The 13,022-nt window shown below is 54.6% G+C and overlaps 4 protein-coding genes across 4 annotated transcripts; 3 read left to right on the forward strand and 1 right to left on the reverse strand.

Moving 5' to 3' along the window:
* Window positions 1–381: 381 nt before the first annotated feature.
* Window positions 382–2,281, forward strand: CCOS01_02419 (amino acid permease; the record flags this gene model as incomplete). The annotated part of the gene is made up of 5 exons (XM_060450610.1): window positions 382–553; window positions 619–689; window positions 746–873; window positions 938–1,976; window positions 2,045–2,281. The coding sequence occupies 5 exons, from the start codon at window positions 382–384 to the stop codon at window positions 2,279–2,281; spliced, it is 1,647 nt and encodes a 548-aa protein (XP_060319260.1).
* Window positions 2,282–2,951: 670 nt separating this feature from the next.
* CCOS01_02420 (uncharacterized protein) lies at window positions 2,952–6,243 on the reverse strand (the record flags this gene model as incomplete). The annotated part of the gene is made up of 3 exons (XM_060450611.1): window positions 2,952–5,138; window positions 5,191–5,288; window positions 5,337–6,243. 3 exons carry the CDS (start codon window positions 6,241–6,243, stop codon window positions 2,952–2,954), a joined length of 3,192 nt encoding a protein of 1,063 aa, XP_060319261.1.
* A 762-nt stretch (window positions 6,244–7,005) lies between these two features.
* CCOS01_02421 (WD domain-containing protein) lies at window positions 7,006–8,475 on the forward strand (the record flags this gene model as incomplete). Its single annotated transcript, XM_060450612.1, has 1 exon — window positions 7,006–8,475. The coding sequence occupies one exon, from the start codon at window positions 7,006–7,008 to the stop codon at window positions 8,473–8,475; it is 1,470 nt and encodes a 489-aa protein (XP_060319262.1).
* A 3,060-nt stretch (window positions 8,476–11,535) lies between these two features.
* Window positions 11,536–12,742, forward strand: CCOS01_02422 (insulin-induced protein; the record flags this gene model as incomplete). Its single annotated transcript, XM_060450613.1, has 2 exons — window positions 11,536–12,306; window positions 12,362–12,742. 2 exons carry the CDS (start codon window positions 11,536–11,538, stop codon window positions 12,740–12,742), a joined length of 1,152 nt encoding a protein of 383 aa, XP_060319263.1.
* Between the last annotated feature and the right edge of the window lie 280 nt (window positions 12,743–13,022).

Consider the following 13,022-nt stretch of genomic DNA (forward strand, 5'->3'; position numbering starts at 1 on the left):
CTGTCCACCTCCTCCGAGATGTCTAGGGTCTAGGCCTCACGTACGACCTGCCATCCATGCGGAAGAACGGGACTAGGAGGACGGCGTTGCCGGGGACTGGTAGGCCAGAGTCCTGACCCCATGGCACTGGTACACTCCTGTTGCACCCAAGCTGGCCCAGGGGGAGAGACAGAGTGCGCGGCATCAAACGCTGATACCCGATTGCCTGTCCATCAAACTGAAGAATACCTGCCTACCTTGTCTTGCTATTCTGTGTGTATATATACCGGGGCCTCTTGGCGCCAACCCTCGCTGTATAGGTTGCATTCTTCGTTACCTCGTTTCTCTCCAAAACCAACAACGAGCTCGAGGAGCCAGATTCACTTGGTATCAGTCCTCAAGATGTCGCACCAACCTACTGTTGTCGATGACGACAAGCACTACACCAAGGACCCTGTTGTGAACAGCAATGGCAGCTACGGGGGATCTCACGATGAGGAGGTTGGAGTTGTCACAAAGGGCGAGCCCCTCCAGCGAAACCTGAAGAACAGACACATGCAGATGATCGCCATCGGTAAGCTTCACCGTACTCCCTTGTTCTTCTCGGGCCCTCGCAGTTTTACTGACTCTGTACTGCAGGCGGTGCTATTGGTGCTGGTCTTTTCGTCGGTTCTGGTGGTGCTCTTCGAAGTGGTGGCCCTGCCGCCTTGGTAAGAGGTCATCGACAGTGCATTGGAAGTTTCAAGACTGACGAAAGGAATGATAGATTATCGGTTACATGATTGTCGGATTCATGTTGATGCTTACTACCCAGGCCCTCGCTGAGATGGCTGTCTTGTATCCCGTTAATGGTGCCTTCTACACATACGTCTGCCGATTCGTCGACCCTTCCTGGTGAGTATACACACATCGCCTCGTTAGCCGACCCGGAAGGCCCTTTTTCTAACATGTATACCAGGGGTTTTGCCATGGGTTGGGATTATGCTATCGCTTGGTTGACCGTCTTGCCCTTCGAACTCGTTGCCGCCAGTATCACCATCAAGTTCTGGCGCGATGACCTCAACATGGGCATCTGGGTTGCTGTCTTCCTCGTCGTTCTCGGCATTATCCAAATCTTCGGCGTCCGCGGATACGGAGAGGTCGAATTCGTTCTCAGTCTTATCAAGATTGCCGCCTGCATCGGCTTCATCATCCTCGGTATCGTCATCAACTGCGGTGGCGTCGGCGACAAGGGCTACCTCGGTGCCAAGTACTGGCACGACCCTGGTGCGTTCCAGAACGGCTTCAACGGTTTTGCTGGTGTCTTTGTTGTTGCTGCTTTCGCCTTCGGTGGCACTGAGCTCGTCGGTCTTGCTGCCGCTGAGTCCGACAACCCGCGCAAGGCCATCCCCATGGCTAGCAAGCAGGTCTTCTGGCGTATTGCGTTCTTCTACATTGTCAACCTCTTCATCCTTGGTCTCATTGTCCCGGCCAACGACCCCCGCCTCTTGGGTTCCTCCGGCGCCAACACCAAGGCCTCCCCCTTCGTCCTTGCCATCCAGGATGCCGGCATCAAGGTCCTTCCCTCCATCTTCAACGCCGTCATTACCATTGCCGTCATCTCCGTTGCCAACAGCTGCACTTTCGGTTCCACCCGCACGATGCAGGCCATGGCCGAGCGCGGCATGGCTCCTCGCTTCCTCGCCTACGTCGACAAGCAGGGCCGTCCCATCTGGTGCGTCCTGATCCAGATCGCCTTTGGTCTCCTCGCCTTCATCGGAGAGTCCGCCGACAGCAGCACCGTCTTCGGCTGGCTCCTCGCTCTCTCTGGTCTCTCCTACTTCTTCGTTTGGGGCTCCATCTGCCTGGCCCACGTCCGCATGCGCATGGCCTGGAAGGTACAGGGCTTCACCCTCGACCAGATCCCCTACAAGAACCCCTGGGGCGTCTGGGGCAGCGCCGTCGGCCTGTTCCTCAACGTCATCTGCCTCATCGCCACCTTCTACAATGCTCTCTACGTAAGTTTTCCTTCTCTTTCCCAGAACCTTTGCCATGAATCACATTGCTAACGTTCTCCTTATTACAGCCCTCTCCCAACGCACAGCCCGATGCCACGGCCTTCTTCCAGGCCTACCTCGCCGCCCCGATCGTCCTCTTCCTCTATCTCCTCTGGAAGCTTATCTCCCGCGACTGGCGCCTCTACGTGCCCCTCCGCGAGGTCGACCTCAAGTCAGGCGTCGTCCTCGCCGACCCCTCCGACGAGCCCGCGGAAGTCAAGACCTGGGCCAACCTCCCCAAGCGGGTGGCTCGTGCCTTGTTCTAGACGGGTGTAACACATCCAAGAGATGGAACAAGTTGCTCCTCTCCTATGTTGGAGAGGTGGCTTGTAGATAAAGCATGGTTGTGGGATATTTGAAAAGGAGGCGAAACTTTGCATAGAGCGTACAAACACTAGAAAAGTACTGCTTTGAGGATGGGAGACGTCATTATTATACCTTAAAGATACCAATGTTGAATTTTTACTTTCAAAAGATCGTCCAAGTTATCTCTGTGAACAGTTATCTGCATGACTTGAAAAGTTCTTGATCAGAATAATTCAGTACAAAAGGGACGCGGTATGACGTTGAGCCTCACTCCCCAGAATTATACAAAGGTCTCGGGGCTACACCGACAGTTGACGCCCTGCCGGAGAATTCACGTGCGAGGGAACGGACGTAGAAGCAAACTAACATTGGGGCCAAGATTCATGATGCAACTGTTTTCTTCAACTATGAGACGTCTCCAGCAATCATATGTACAAGAAAGTGCTCTATTGGAAGGGAGGGGGCCTCGACTCAGCACAGCGCTGTTCGCGCCATGAAAGATAAAATCCAGGAATCGTGGCGATCCATGCGCTCGCTTGGCCAGTGTGTACATTCAATTCTAAAGAGCCAAAACCATTTCCGTCTCTATAACGGCCTGGCAGATGTTGTAACCAGCTAAACCAAGCCTCTCTATCTACTAGTTCGCTGCTCGCCCGCCTCCGCCGCGAGATCTCTCTCCACCATCTCGATCGAGCCCAAACTAGGGAAACGCTTTGAGAAATCCTGAACGTAGTCATCCTTCTCCTTGGCAGACATCTCCAACACCGGTCGTCCGGGCAGTCCCACGCCTACGAGATGCTCAGAAGACATAGATTGCGACGGGTGGGGCTGCTTCGGCGGCGAGCCTGGTCTACCACCGGTCGGCAAGCTATTCAGGTGCATTGGCTTCCGAGGTGCAACTGGCCTTGGCCCCGGTGTAGACCGTCCGGGTGTTGGAACCGGCTCATTTGCGGAGGGCCGTACTTTGTTAACCATCACATCCGAGGAGTTTGACGGCGTCATGGGGCGAGGTTTGGCGCCGCCCACTGGCTTCCTAGGGATATCGGGAAGCTGCTTGTCCCTGCTAGTGGGCGAGGATGTGTCTGTGTAGATGCCGTACCCCTGAGCAGTGCGCGGAACTTGGACTGAAGACTTCTGGCCCTCACTTAGCAGATTTTGAACCCTGTTTTGGATACTGACAGCCCGAGAGACGCCTCCTATGCTCTTTGGCAGCGATCCGGGACCGCCGGAACCTGGTGCTTGGTTGGTGAATCTTTGGCGATATTCCGCTGCAGCCGCTTCAACACGACGTTCTTCCTCTTCAAGGCGCAAACGCTCCACCTCACGTCTCATTGCCGGTGTCATATCCTCAGTCTCCTCCAGGCCTTTACCATCATCGGTTCGGCCATCGGTGGCTTCCGATCCCTCAATGGGGTCCAACGCACTACCCCGCTCGAGCTGCTTGAGTGGCGACGGAGTCCGAGCCGGTGGTGGTGCTTGATTTCCCTCGAAACGTTTGAATGCATCTCCAAATTTGCCAGCAAACATACTCTTCGTACCGGATAAAGAGCTAAGACTTCCGCGTTTGCCATGCTTGGAGTGCCAGTCTCGCTTCTTCGAGTCTGACTCTTCCATACTGCGCAGGAAGTCCACATTGGACTCGATAGGGGCTTCCTCTTCCGGCTCTGCTACTGCAGGAGATGGCACCCTCTCGGGGAACTTGGGGGACATGAGACCGGGAGAAGGAAGAGGCTTCGAGGAGCCTTCTTTCTCTCGCAGAAAATCTAGATTTGATTCCAAATGAGTGCTTACGGGGCGCGGGCGTCCGTCAATGGATCTTCTCGACTGGGCACTCGCATCGAGCAGCTCCAAACTTGGCCGACCTCCTTCAAGCGACGGTCGAGAAGATGATGGATGTCGCACATGCGTTGGGCGCAGCTGATATGAGGGAGCTCGAGGCAGCGACCCCTCTTCGTTCCCTGGGCGCAACGGTAGAGCCTGGTCTTGCTGACGGGGAAGGCTCGTAGACCGGTGATGATCTGTCGCAGGTACCTTCCACACGGGCATCGCTTGCGGAGGCTTGTGTTCAGGTGGAGGTGAAGCTGTCATTGTCCCAGTTGACACATATCTCGACGGCTGTGGCTGAGGCTGGTACTGCGGCTTGGTCTGTGAAGAGATCGCCTGCAGTTCTGGGTTCTTATTAATGATGGCGTGCGCTCTGCTCATCTCCGTTGGCTTTGGAGGAGCAGATGCTGTCTTGGTAAGTCCCACCGTACCTGGGGGAGGCGACTTGACTGTTGGCGGCGGGTAGGAAGCAGTGACTGCCGGTGCAACAGTTCTCGGTCTGGCCTGTTCTTGGTGCTTCGGCGGGGAATGGGATGTCGGGAACTGATCCGCCGACCTGTCGGCAGACCTCGGGACCGGGACTCTCTGCTGCTGTGCTGGGGGCGGTGTATGGGAGTCAAAGTTGAACTTTGTACCATGCTCGTGGAGGATGGAGAATTGATCAACGGGCGGGAATCTAGACGCAAATTCATCCACATCCCCCGCCATAGCTACGGATGGCGCCGCCGCCGCAGCACTGGTAGCGGGCGCATCTAGAGCGGCAAAAGGGTCTCCGTTTGTCACTCTCATAGGAGACGGGCTTGGTTTAGCCGCCTGGGAAGGCTGAGGTTGTTGGTTAGCGGCCGGCAGCCTTCCTCTTCTCATAGGAACAATATCGGGAATGGCCTCCTGCTGCTGAGCAGGCGGGGAGAAGACGGCGCCGACTTTTTGTTGGGGCTTCTCCGTAGCAGAGGGTCTGCTCTGTTGAGTTGAGGGCTGCTTTCCGGCATAGATCTGTGCAAATGTCAGTCACATGGCCATGATGCCTGTGAAACAAGGTTCCTACATCATGAATCGGAACATCACGTCCTTGCATCGCACATCCCTCGCGGAGGACCTGGTAGATGTTTGGTCTTGCCTGAGGACTCTCGCGCAGCATGGATGCTACTTCTGTTAGTTATCATGACGTGGCCAGTGTCTCTTATTACTCACCAATAAGTTTCTTCAGCCGGTCTGAGAATACAGGGTAGCTGGGATACTTGAAGCTCGCGTTAAGAATGGCCAGCTGTCCCTGGTCCTCGAAAGGTGTTGTATAGTAGCACAACTTATACAAGAGAACGCCCAAAGCCCAAATATCCGACTTCTCGTCGATGGGCTGTTTTCGGTAGACGTCAACCATCTCTGGACTTCTGTACTGCATGGTGGTATGCTTCTGCACATCCTCGTCTAGAAGTCTGCATTCGACGACGGTCTGGGGCGCGGGTTTCGGCGGAGCAGCAGATCCAAAATCGCAAAGCTTGAAACGCTTCTGTGAACCATTGCTCAGGATCAAAACGTTTTCGACTTTCAAGTCCCGATGAAGTAGCGGTGGCTTGAGGTAGTGCATACAGGCGACACCTTCTGTTATATCGGTAAAAATGTGGAGGATCTCGGGTTCGGTCAAGCGGTGTTGTAAACGGGTGTTCATGAAGTCGATGAGTCCGCCTCCATTGCAGAATTCCATGAGTAGAAACACCTCGTATCCCCCTCCTCGCATTTCCGATGCATGGGAATCGATGTATGTGACGATAGGGCGATGGCCCTTGAGCCTCTTCATAGTCTCGACCTCGATTCGCATGCTGCGCAGAGCCTCCTTATCGGGAACGGCGACTCTTTTCAAGACAGCCATGTCGGTGCCATCGACAGCTTTCGGAAGCTTTACCAGATAAACGTGTGCGAAGCCTCCCTCGGATAGGTATTTCTGGATTACTACCCTGTGACCTCCGACCTGTATCTTCGTTCCGGGCGTGAAGGTGCCGGCAGGCGCCGCGGCCACAGGGGCAGGCATTGGGGCGCCATAGGTGGCAGGGTGAGCAGCTCGAGGAGCCGCAGCGGGCATATGATGGCCGTAGGATGCCATGTCGGCTAGATGGCTTCGAAAAAGTGTTGTCGGTAGTTAATGTGGCCGTTCGGAGGATTCAGCCAGGCCGAGGATGTCGTGGGTCAGCGGGAGGAGGTTGAGGTCGAGGTCGGTGAGATGCTAGACGGTGAGAAAGCACGGGAGTAACAGAAGAGCGAAAGTGACATTGACGAGCGTTTGCGACCCGAGCAAGGAACAATTAAGCCATTCTTAGGTGCCGATGGTATCGATGGTGTATATTGGTGTCTTGGAGGAGTTGGTTCTAGGTTGCCATTCAGCTGGACCTGAACTTGGACATGCGTAGTGCGTAGTTCGCAGGTATGGAGTGTCCCTCGGTCGCTGTTAGTGGTGGAGCGCTGGCATTAAGGCCTTGGGAAGTAACCAAGACACTGGCACACCCTGTTCCATGTTTCGCAATGCAGTCGGGGAAGTGTCGGGTAAATGCACCGGACATGTTGTCATTGGCTGAGCAGCTGGGCCAGAGAGGCATGCCAGGCGGCACCAAGTGTGAGACTCGTCTGATCCCGTAAACGTTCAGGCAGAGATCCAAGTTCGTTGGTGGGGTAGATTCAGCTACCTCTAACCCATGTCGTCTTATCGATATCAGATAACGATAAGACAAATTATCGATTCGATAATTTTTTTTGGTCCCTGCCTGGGTCTCGAGCCGCTTTGCGCTGCAGAGCTGCAACTTTTTTAATCTGATCTTGCACGCTAGAAAACTTGCGCAGGCCCAACGGAACGACGACGAAGATAATCAAAATGGTTACCAAAAGAAAGAGAGTCGAGATCGTGGATGCGACTCCCGCATCCCAGGCAGCACCCTCGAAGAAGACCAAAGCAAGCACCAATGGCTCTACCTCTAAGCCGTCAAAGGCGTCTAAGGCGAAGAAATCAACAACTGTGACGGGCCCCGCCGAAGAGGTGACGGTACAGATTGTCACCGGCTCCTACGACCGAGTTCTCCATGGCGTTACTGCGACAGTCAAGCCAGAGGGTAAAGTCGAGTTCGCTGACACTTTCCTATTCTCTGCGCACACCTCGGCCATCCGCTGCATCGCCCTATCCCCTCTCTCAGCACCCATCCCCGGCCAAGGCCAGAAGGTCCTTTTGGCGTCTGGCGGCACCGACGAGCGCATCAACCTCTACAACCTTTCGGCGCATCCCCCGAACCGCAAGAACCAGGACGCCCTCTCCGCCGTCTCCGCTCGCCCTATTCTCGAGAACCCCAAGAACAGAGAACTGGGAACGTTACTACACCACTCGTCGAGCATCACCAAGCTATCATTCCCCACCCGATCGAAGCTGCTTTCCTCGAGCGAGGATTCCACAATTGCCGTCGCGAGAACGAGGGATTGGTCCGTCTTGTCGACTATCAAGGCACCGATAGCCCAGGCCTCGGGCAGGCCCAGCGGTGACACCGCGCCCTTTGGCGGCGCGCCATCCGGTGTCAACGACTTCGCCATTCACCCCAGCATGAAGTTGATGATCAGCGTCAGCAAGGGCGAGCGGTGTATGCGACTGTGGAATCTTGTCACTGGCAAGAAGGCCGGTGTCCTGAACTTCAATCGCAGCATGTTGCAGGAGGTTGGAGAAGGAAGACATTCTACGGGAGAGGGACGGAGAGTAGTTTGGGGAAAGACAGAGGACGAGGACGAATTCGCGGTTGGGTTCGACCGAGACGTTATCGTCTTTGGCATGGACAGTGTCCCTAAATGCCGTGTCATGCCCGACACGCGGACAAAGATTCACGACCTCTCCTACATCACCGTCGACGGCGAATCCGAGTCAAGCCTATTGACGGTGTGCACCGAGGATGGACGGGTTTTGTTCTTCTCTACCAAGGCTGACGACTTGAAGAAGCCCGAATCAGAAGACAAGACCCTGTCGAGCGCCAAGTTGGTCGCTCAGATCGGGGGCAAGGACGACGGTGTTGTTGGCCGCATCAAAGACACAGCCATTCTGCAAATCCAGGAGGGTGATTCCACGGCACTGCTGGTGGTTGCTGGCAGCAGTGATGGCAAGTTGCGAGTCTGGAAAATTGGCGCAAAGGAACTCGCCGCCGGGAAGGGCGAGAAGGCTGGCAAATTGTTGGGAACTTACAGCACAAACAACCGCATCACATGCGTAGCGGCATTCACGATGATCCCTCGGCCAGAGGGAGTGGAGGAGAGCGAGGACGAGGTGGATGAGGATTCTGACGAGTCTGAGGATGACGACGATGAGGAGTAAACTACAGCAACTGTGCAATAGCAATGATAATCCAAGATATCCGTGTGACAGCAATTATCGCGTCGAATCCAGCCCCTCGGGCATTGTAGAGGTCCATTCCGACCGAAGAGGAGTGTGGATTTCAAACGGTGGTCGGAGAGACGGCTCCGACTTACCGTTACCAGTCGTCGGGTCGTTGATTTCTCAAACTGGCCTGTGCGGCAATCCGCTGATCGGCATCAAACGTGTCTCGTATTAGTCTGCAGATTGCATGCCAATCCCCAGTTCTGTTCTTTGGCACGGGCGTTTACAACTACTGCGGAGGTGCGTCGACGGGCTCGATGGGTTGAAGGCCCGAGGGTTTGATCCTGGCTATGGCTTCAGATCAAAGTTTGGTGGTGATGGACCATGAGGGCGTGGTAGGCTAAGAAGTCCGAGATATTTGCAGAACGGGCTGACTACTTTAATTAGTGTAATATGGGGAATGGGCGGAATTGACAAGACATGTGCCGAATCTAGAGACACGAGAAAGTAAGGAATACCACGCGTGTCAAGAGTCGTGTTCAAAGTTTTCTTCACAGGCGTGGCTTCGAGCGTGCAACGTCTGAGTAACGGGTGATATAACTCGGATTTCTTGTCTGTGTCTCTGAAAATGGTGACTCGAAATAGCACGAGGGTTGATAGCCGGCAAGACATTAGACCCCGACGGTCCACGGGAAGCAAGGCTATCGCCGTCTTCCCGCTCCCCCCCCCCCCCCCCTTGGGCCCCTTTGGACCTTCGGTACCTACCTTGCCCTGATTGAGAGTCCTGCTGGGCTTAAGTCTAACAATTGCGTCTTAGTCATGACTCAAACTTGCGACTTTTCATCTCCATTGTATCCCCCCTTCGTTCTCCTGGAATTTGATCAAGGAACATGTCTGAATACGCGGACTGCTCGGAAACGGTCAATAGCCCCTCTTCACGCCGAGTACCAAGCATTAGCTAAGCTGGCAGGGAGGTAAGGGTGGCGTTCGGTCACGCTTGCAAGGGTGTTCTCGCGGCTCTTACCAAGTACATACTGTGGTAGACTATGCCAGGACAGTGTGGAGAGGAAGTCCAGTTCTCAGGTGAAGGAAAGAGCGGAGAGCTAGCTGGTACTGTCACGGGATCGCACCGGTGGGTTTTGGAGGCACTGGAGGGGAAAGAAACGCGGTCAGCCGCTTCCACTTTGTGTACCGGTCTGGCTGGCCGGGAGCGATCAGCGCTGTGGTGTAGCTTGGTGCGCCTGCGAAACGGGGTGACGGGCTAGCAGAGTGTGGGGTAGCGGCGAATCAGCAGGTCAAGAATGTCATTTCAAGAGCCCAAATCTGGTGTCGAGGGGACCTTCCGCGCCTGCTGCACGCTCCTTGCACCCAGTCATGTGGCTCCACTAGGACACACAGCTTTTGCACGCAGTTGGGGCTTGGCGGACCTGGAGTCCCCTAGCTTCCCGGCTCATACGCCCGGGCATGCTTCTTTTCGCTGCTCACCAATCCGAGGGATGCCAATGCTCAACAGCGGGGGGAAAGACTGTTTAATTATGTGCAGGTACGAAAAGGTGTGTGTAAAAACTGCAGAATTTTTTGGCAAGCTACTTTCCGGTCTCCAGTCCGTTTGGTCACTGTGGTCACGCAGCATATCAGCATCAGCACCACCTCAGTGTAATGTACACTATCAACGATTGCAACGGCGATCCAGTCAACGGCAGGTGAGGTGCATATGCATGCAGATTCCAGAGAGGAGAAGGCAATGCAAGCCTCACACGTTGGAGGTGACTAAAATGCCGTAGGTAGGTATGGATGCAGAACAGAGAGGTATGTATGTTGCGGTACAGGCAAGCCGCAAAGACATGGGTAGGTCTCCATAGCTAAGGTACTCCCTCCGAAAGTACCCCATGTACGAGGCAAGGTACGAATATACATTCACAACCTACAGAACGAGTATCCGCACTCCAAACAAAATGTACTTCGTCCCTGCAAAACAGGCACCTCAATGCCAAATGTGAAAAGTCCAGACATGTGAATATTACTCTATTTTCCCAGTCACCTCCACTCCCCTCTTCTCACTTTTCTCTCCTGCTCGTAACTCCCATGCAACCTCTTCCAACCTGCTTGTCCGTTGCTGTTTATTCACTAAGCCACACAACGCAGAGACCACACCACCATCACGCTGTGATTCCCCTCTTCTCGTCTGTTGCCCGCATCTGTTTTACCGTTCGTGTCTCGTCCTTGGTCGTAGCCGTCGTCGTCCCGGACCAGAGACGCGCATAAAGAAACACGCCAGTATTCCTACCGACCTTACATGCGGCAGACTCACGGCCGCTAAGAACAGACCCTCACGCCTTGCTTACTCTCGTCTGCCACGGACGCCAGCAAGCCACAGCGAACTGACCTCTAAGAGATGATGCCGCCGTCGCCGCCTCCTTCACTCCCGTCACCCTAACCTACCGCCTTGTGCCCAGTTTCGTCACTCCCGTCTGTTTATAGCTGGTCGTCTCGACTGCTTTCTTTCCCCGGTACAGGCACATTGGTTCTTTCCTCTCTCCGCCGTCCCTCCACTCCACCCACCGCCGACTCCCACGACATCCTGTGGCAGGGTTGTCTTGCATCAGCTCCTCCGAGCCAACTCAACCTCGACCTCTCACGCTCCACGCTCAGCCGTCGTATTTCCCAACAAAATATACGACCCTGGCTGCTTATAGTACTACACAACCACGACTCTTCCAATCTTCCTCGACCTACCTCTGTTCGTCCGAATTTCTCATCATCTTAGCTCAAGGCAAACTCCATAGCCCACGTGAGGCGAGACACTTGCCTCCTCGTCTGAACTTAACCTGTGACGACAACAACACCTTCCGCACAGTCGAATGCGGGGACCGTCTGGGCACTCTTATACGTAGACATTGAACCTCGCTGCCATCCGGAGCCCGAGCCTGCACCCTCGCTTTTATTGTGAGCACATAACTGAGCCCTACACCCTCTCGCCGACTAGCTCTCTGACTGATTGTGTCCTATAGTCTCCAACGCCTCCCTCTCTTCCCCGCTACTCCACGAACTACAAACATGTCCGACGACGGCCCCCGTCTTATAAGGCCTATCCCTCGCCGTCCCTTCGAACTAAATCACATTGCTCCGACTCCTCCAGAAGACAACTCGTCTTCCCCCAGTCCGAACCCTGAATTCGATTTGTCGAGACTGCACAATGCCCAAACAACGTCTTCAGAGTCCGGCTCCATACCTCGCGCCCAGTCGGTACTTAACATGACCGCATCGACGCTGTTTGGGATCTACTCGCCAACCACATACGGCAGAGACTCGCGAGATGAGCCGGATACCCCCTGGGGTACTGGGGCGCAAACACCTATCAAGAGGGCCAATGTTGACGACACCACATTCGAGCTCATGAAGGATCGCTCCAATCTGTTGCGTCGCCGGCCCTCGTATCGAAGTGGATCGAAGACTCCGCCGCCCTCAACAACAACCACGGCCCTGTTCAACCTGTCCCGCATTGCACTTCTCTTTGTGATTGGTATGGGATACGGACTAATGGTCACGAGGTTGCAAAATGAGCACAGATTCTCATCGTTCCAGGTCGACAGTATGATGAAGCCCGGCTATGACTGGCAGTATCTTACATTATGGGGCTTGTCTGGCGTTGGCCTAGGCGGCCTCCTCCCTTGGTTCGATGGCGTATGGGAGGATACGTTTGGAAAGGAGGAGGTAGTTTTGGAGGAGACGAACGGCAGCCCACCACCAGAAGACGTCAGCCCTGTAAAGGACTGGGCTGTGGTTGTCCGCAGCATAGGCGCTTTTGTTGGCATTGTATTCGCCATTGTAAGTGTATTCGTGTGTAAGTGAGTTTCGAATTGGAAAAGTTAACAGTGGGCAGCGAAAACTTCCCTGGGCATCTACCCTCCAGGTGTCTCTCACTTTGGCGCTGGTTAACCCATTTCTGTGGTATTTGATCGACCGTTCGAAACCTGGGTTTCTGCTTTCGGCCGCTGTGGGCTTGGCGGGATCGGCTGTACTCCTCGGCATCAACCCAGATGTGATGCCTACACCATCATCTCTGACCTACCGGAACGAGTCGGAGCGGGCCTACTCGGAGCCCATCGCTCTCGGTGGGCTCGCGAGCCAAGAAACTATTGAGACGGGCATTTGGATGCTCAGTGTTTTGTTCTGCAGCTGCGTCTGCTTTGGCAACATTGGCAGACGATTGGCGTTGAACAAGTCGGCGTCTGCACGTGGCCGATGGGCTGGTACCAGATGACAAGATCGTCTGTCATGATGGAAACTGTATCATTTCGGGTCATGAGTGTTTCCTAAGCTTTGTATTCTTGGAAAGGTTGGAAACGGTTAAAAGGGGCATATCCGTATGGATACGAATATCCATTCCAGGGGTGTATTCTGAACTGTATTTGGTATAAATAGCGTAATGATATTCCCAGCGTCGAGAAATGCTGCTTTGCTAAGCGGCTGTCGCTGGTAATAAGCCATGCATTGCCCCGGTGTACCTTTTCGTGTTTGAGACCACGACACTAGGATTCCAA

Source organism: Colletotrichum costaricense, assembly GCF_030867565.1.
Source record: "Colletotrichum costaricense strain IMI 309622 chromosome Unknown Scaffold_2.1, whole genome shotgun sequence".
Lineage (NCBI taxonomy): Eukaryota > Fungi > Ascomycota > Sordariomycetes > Glomerellales > Glomerellaceae > Colletotrichum > Colletotrichum costaricense.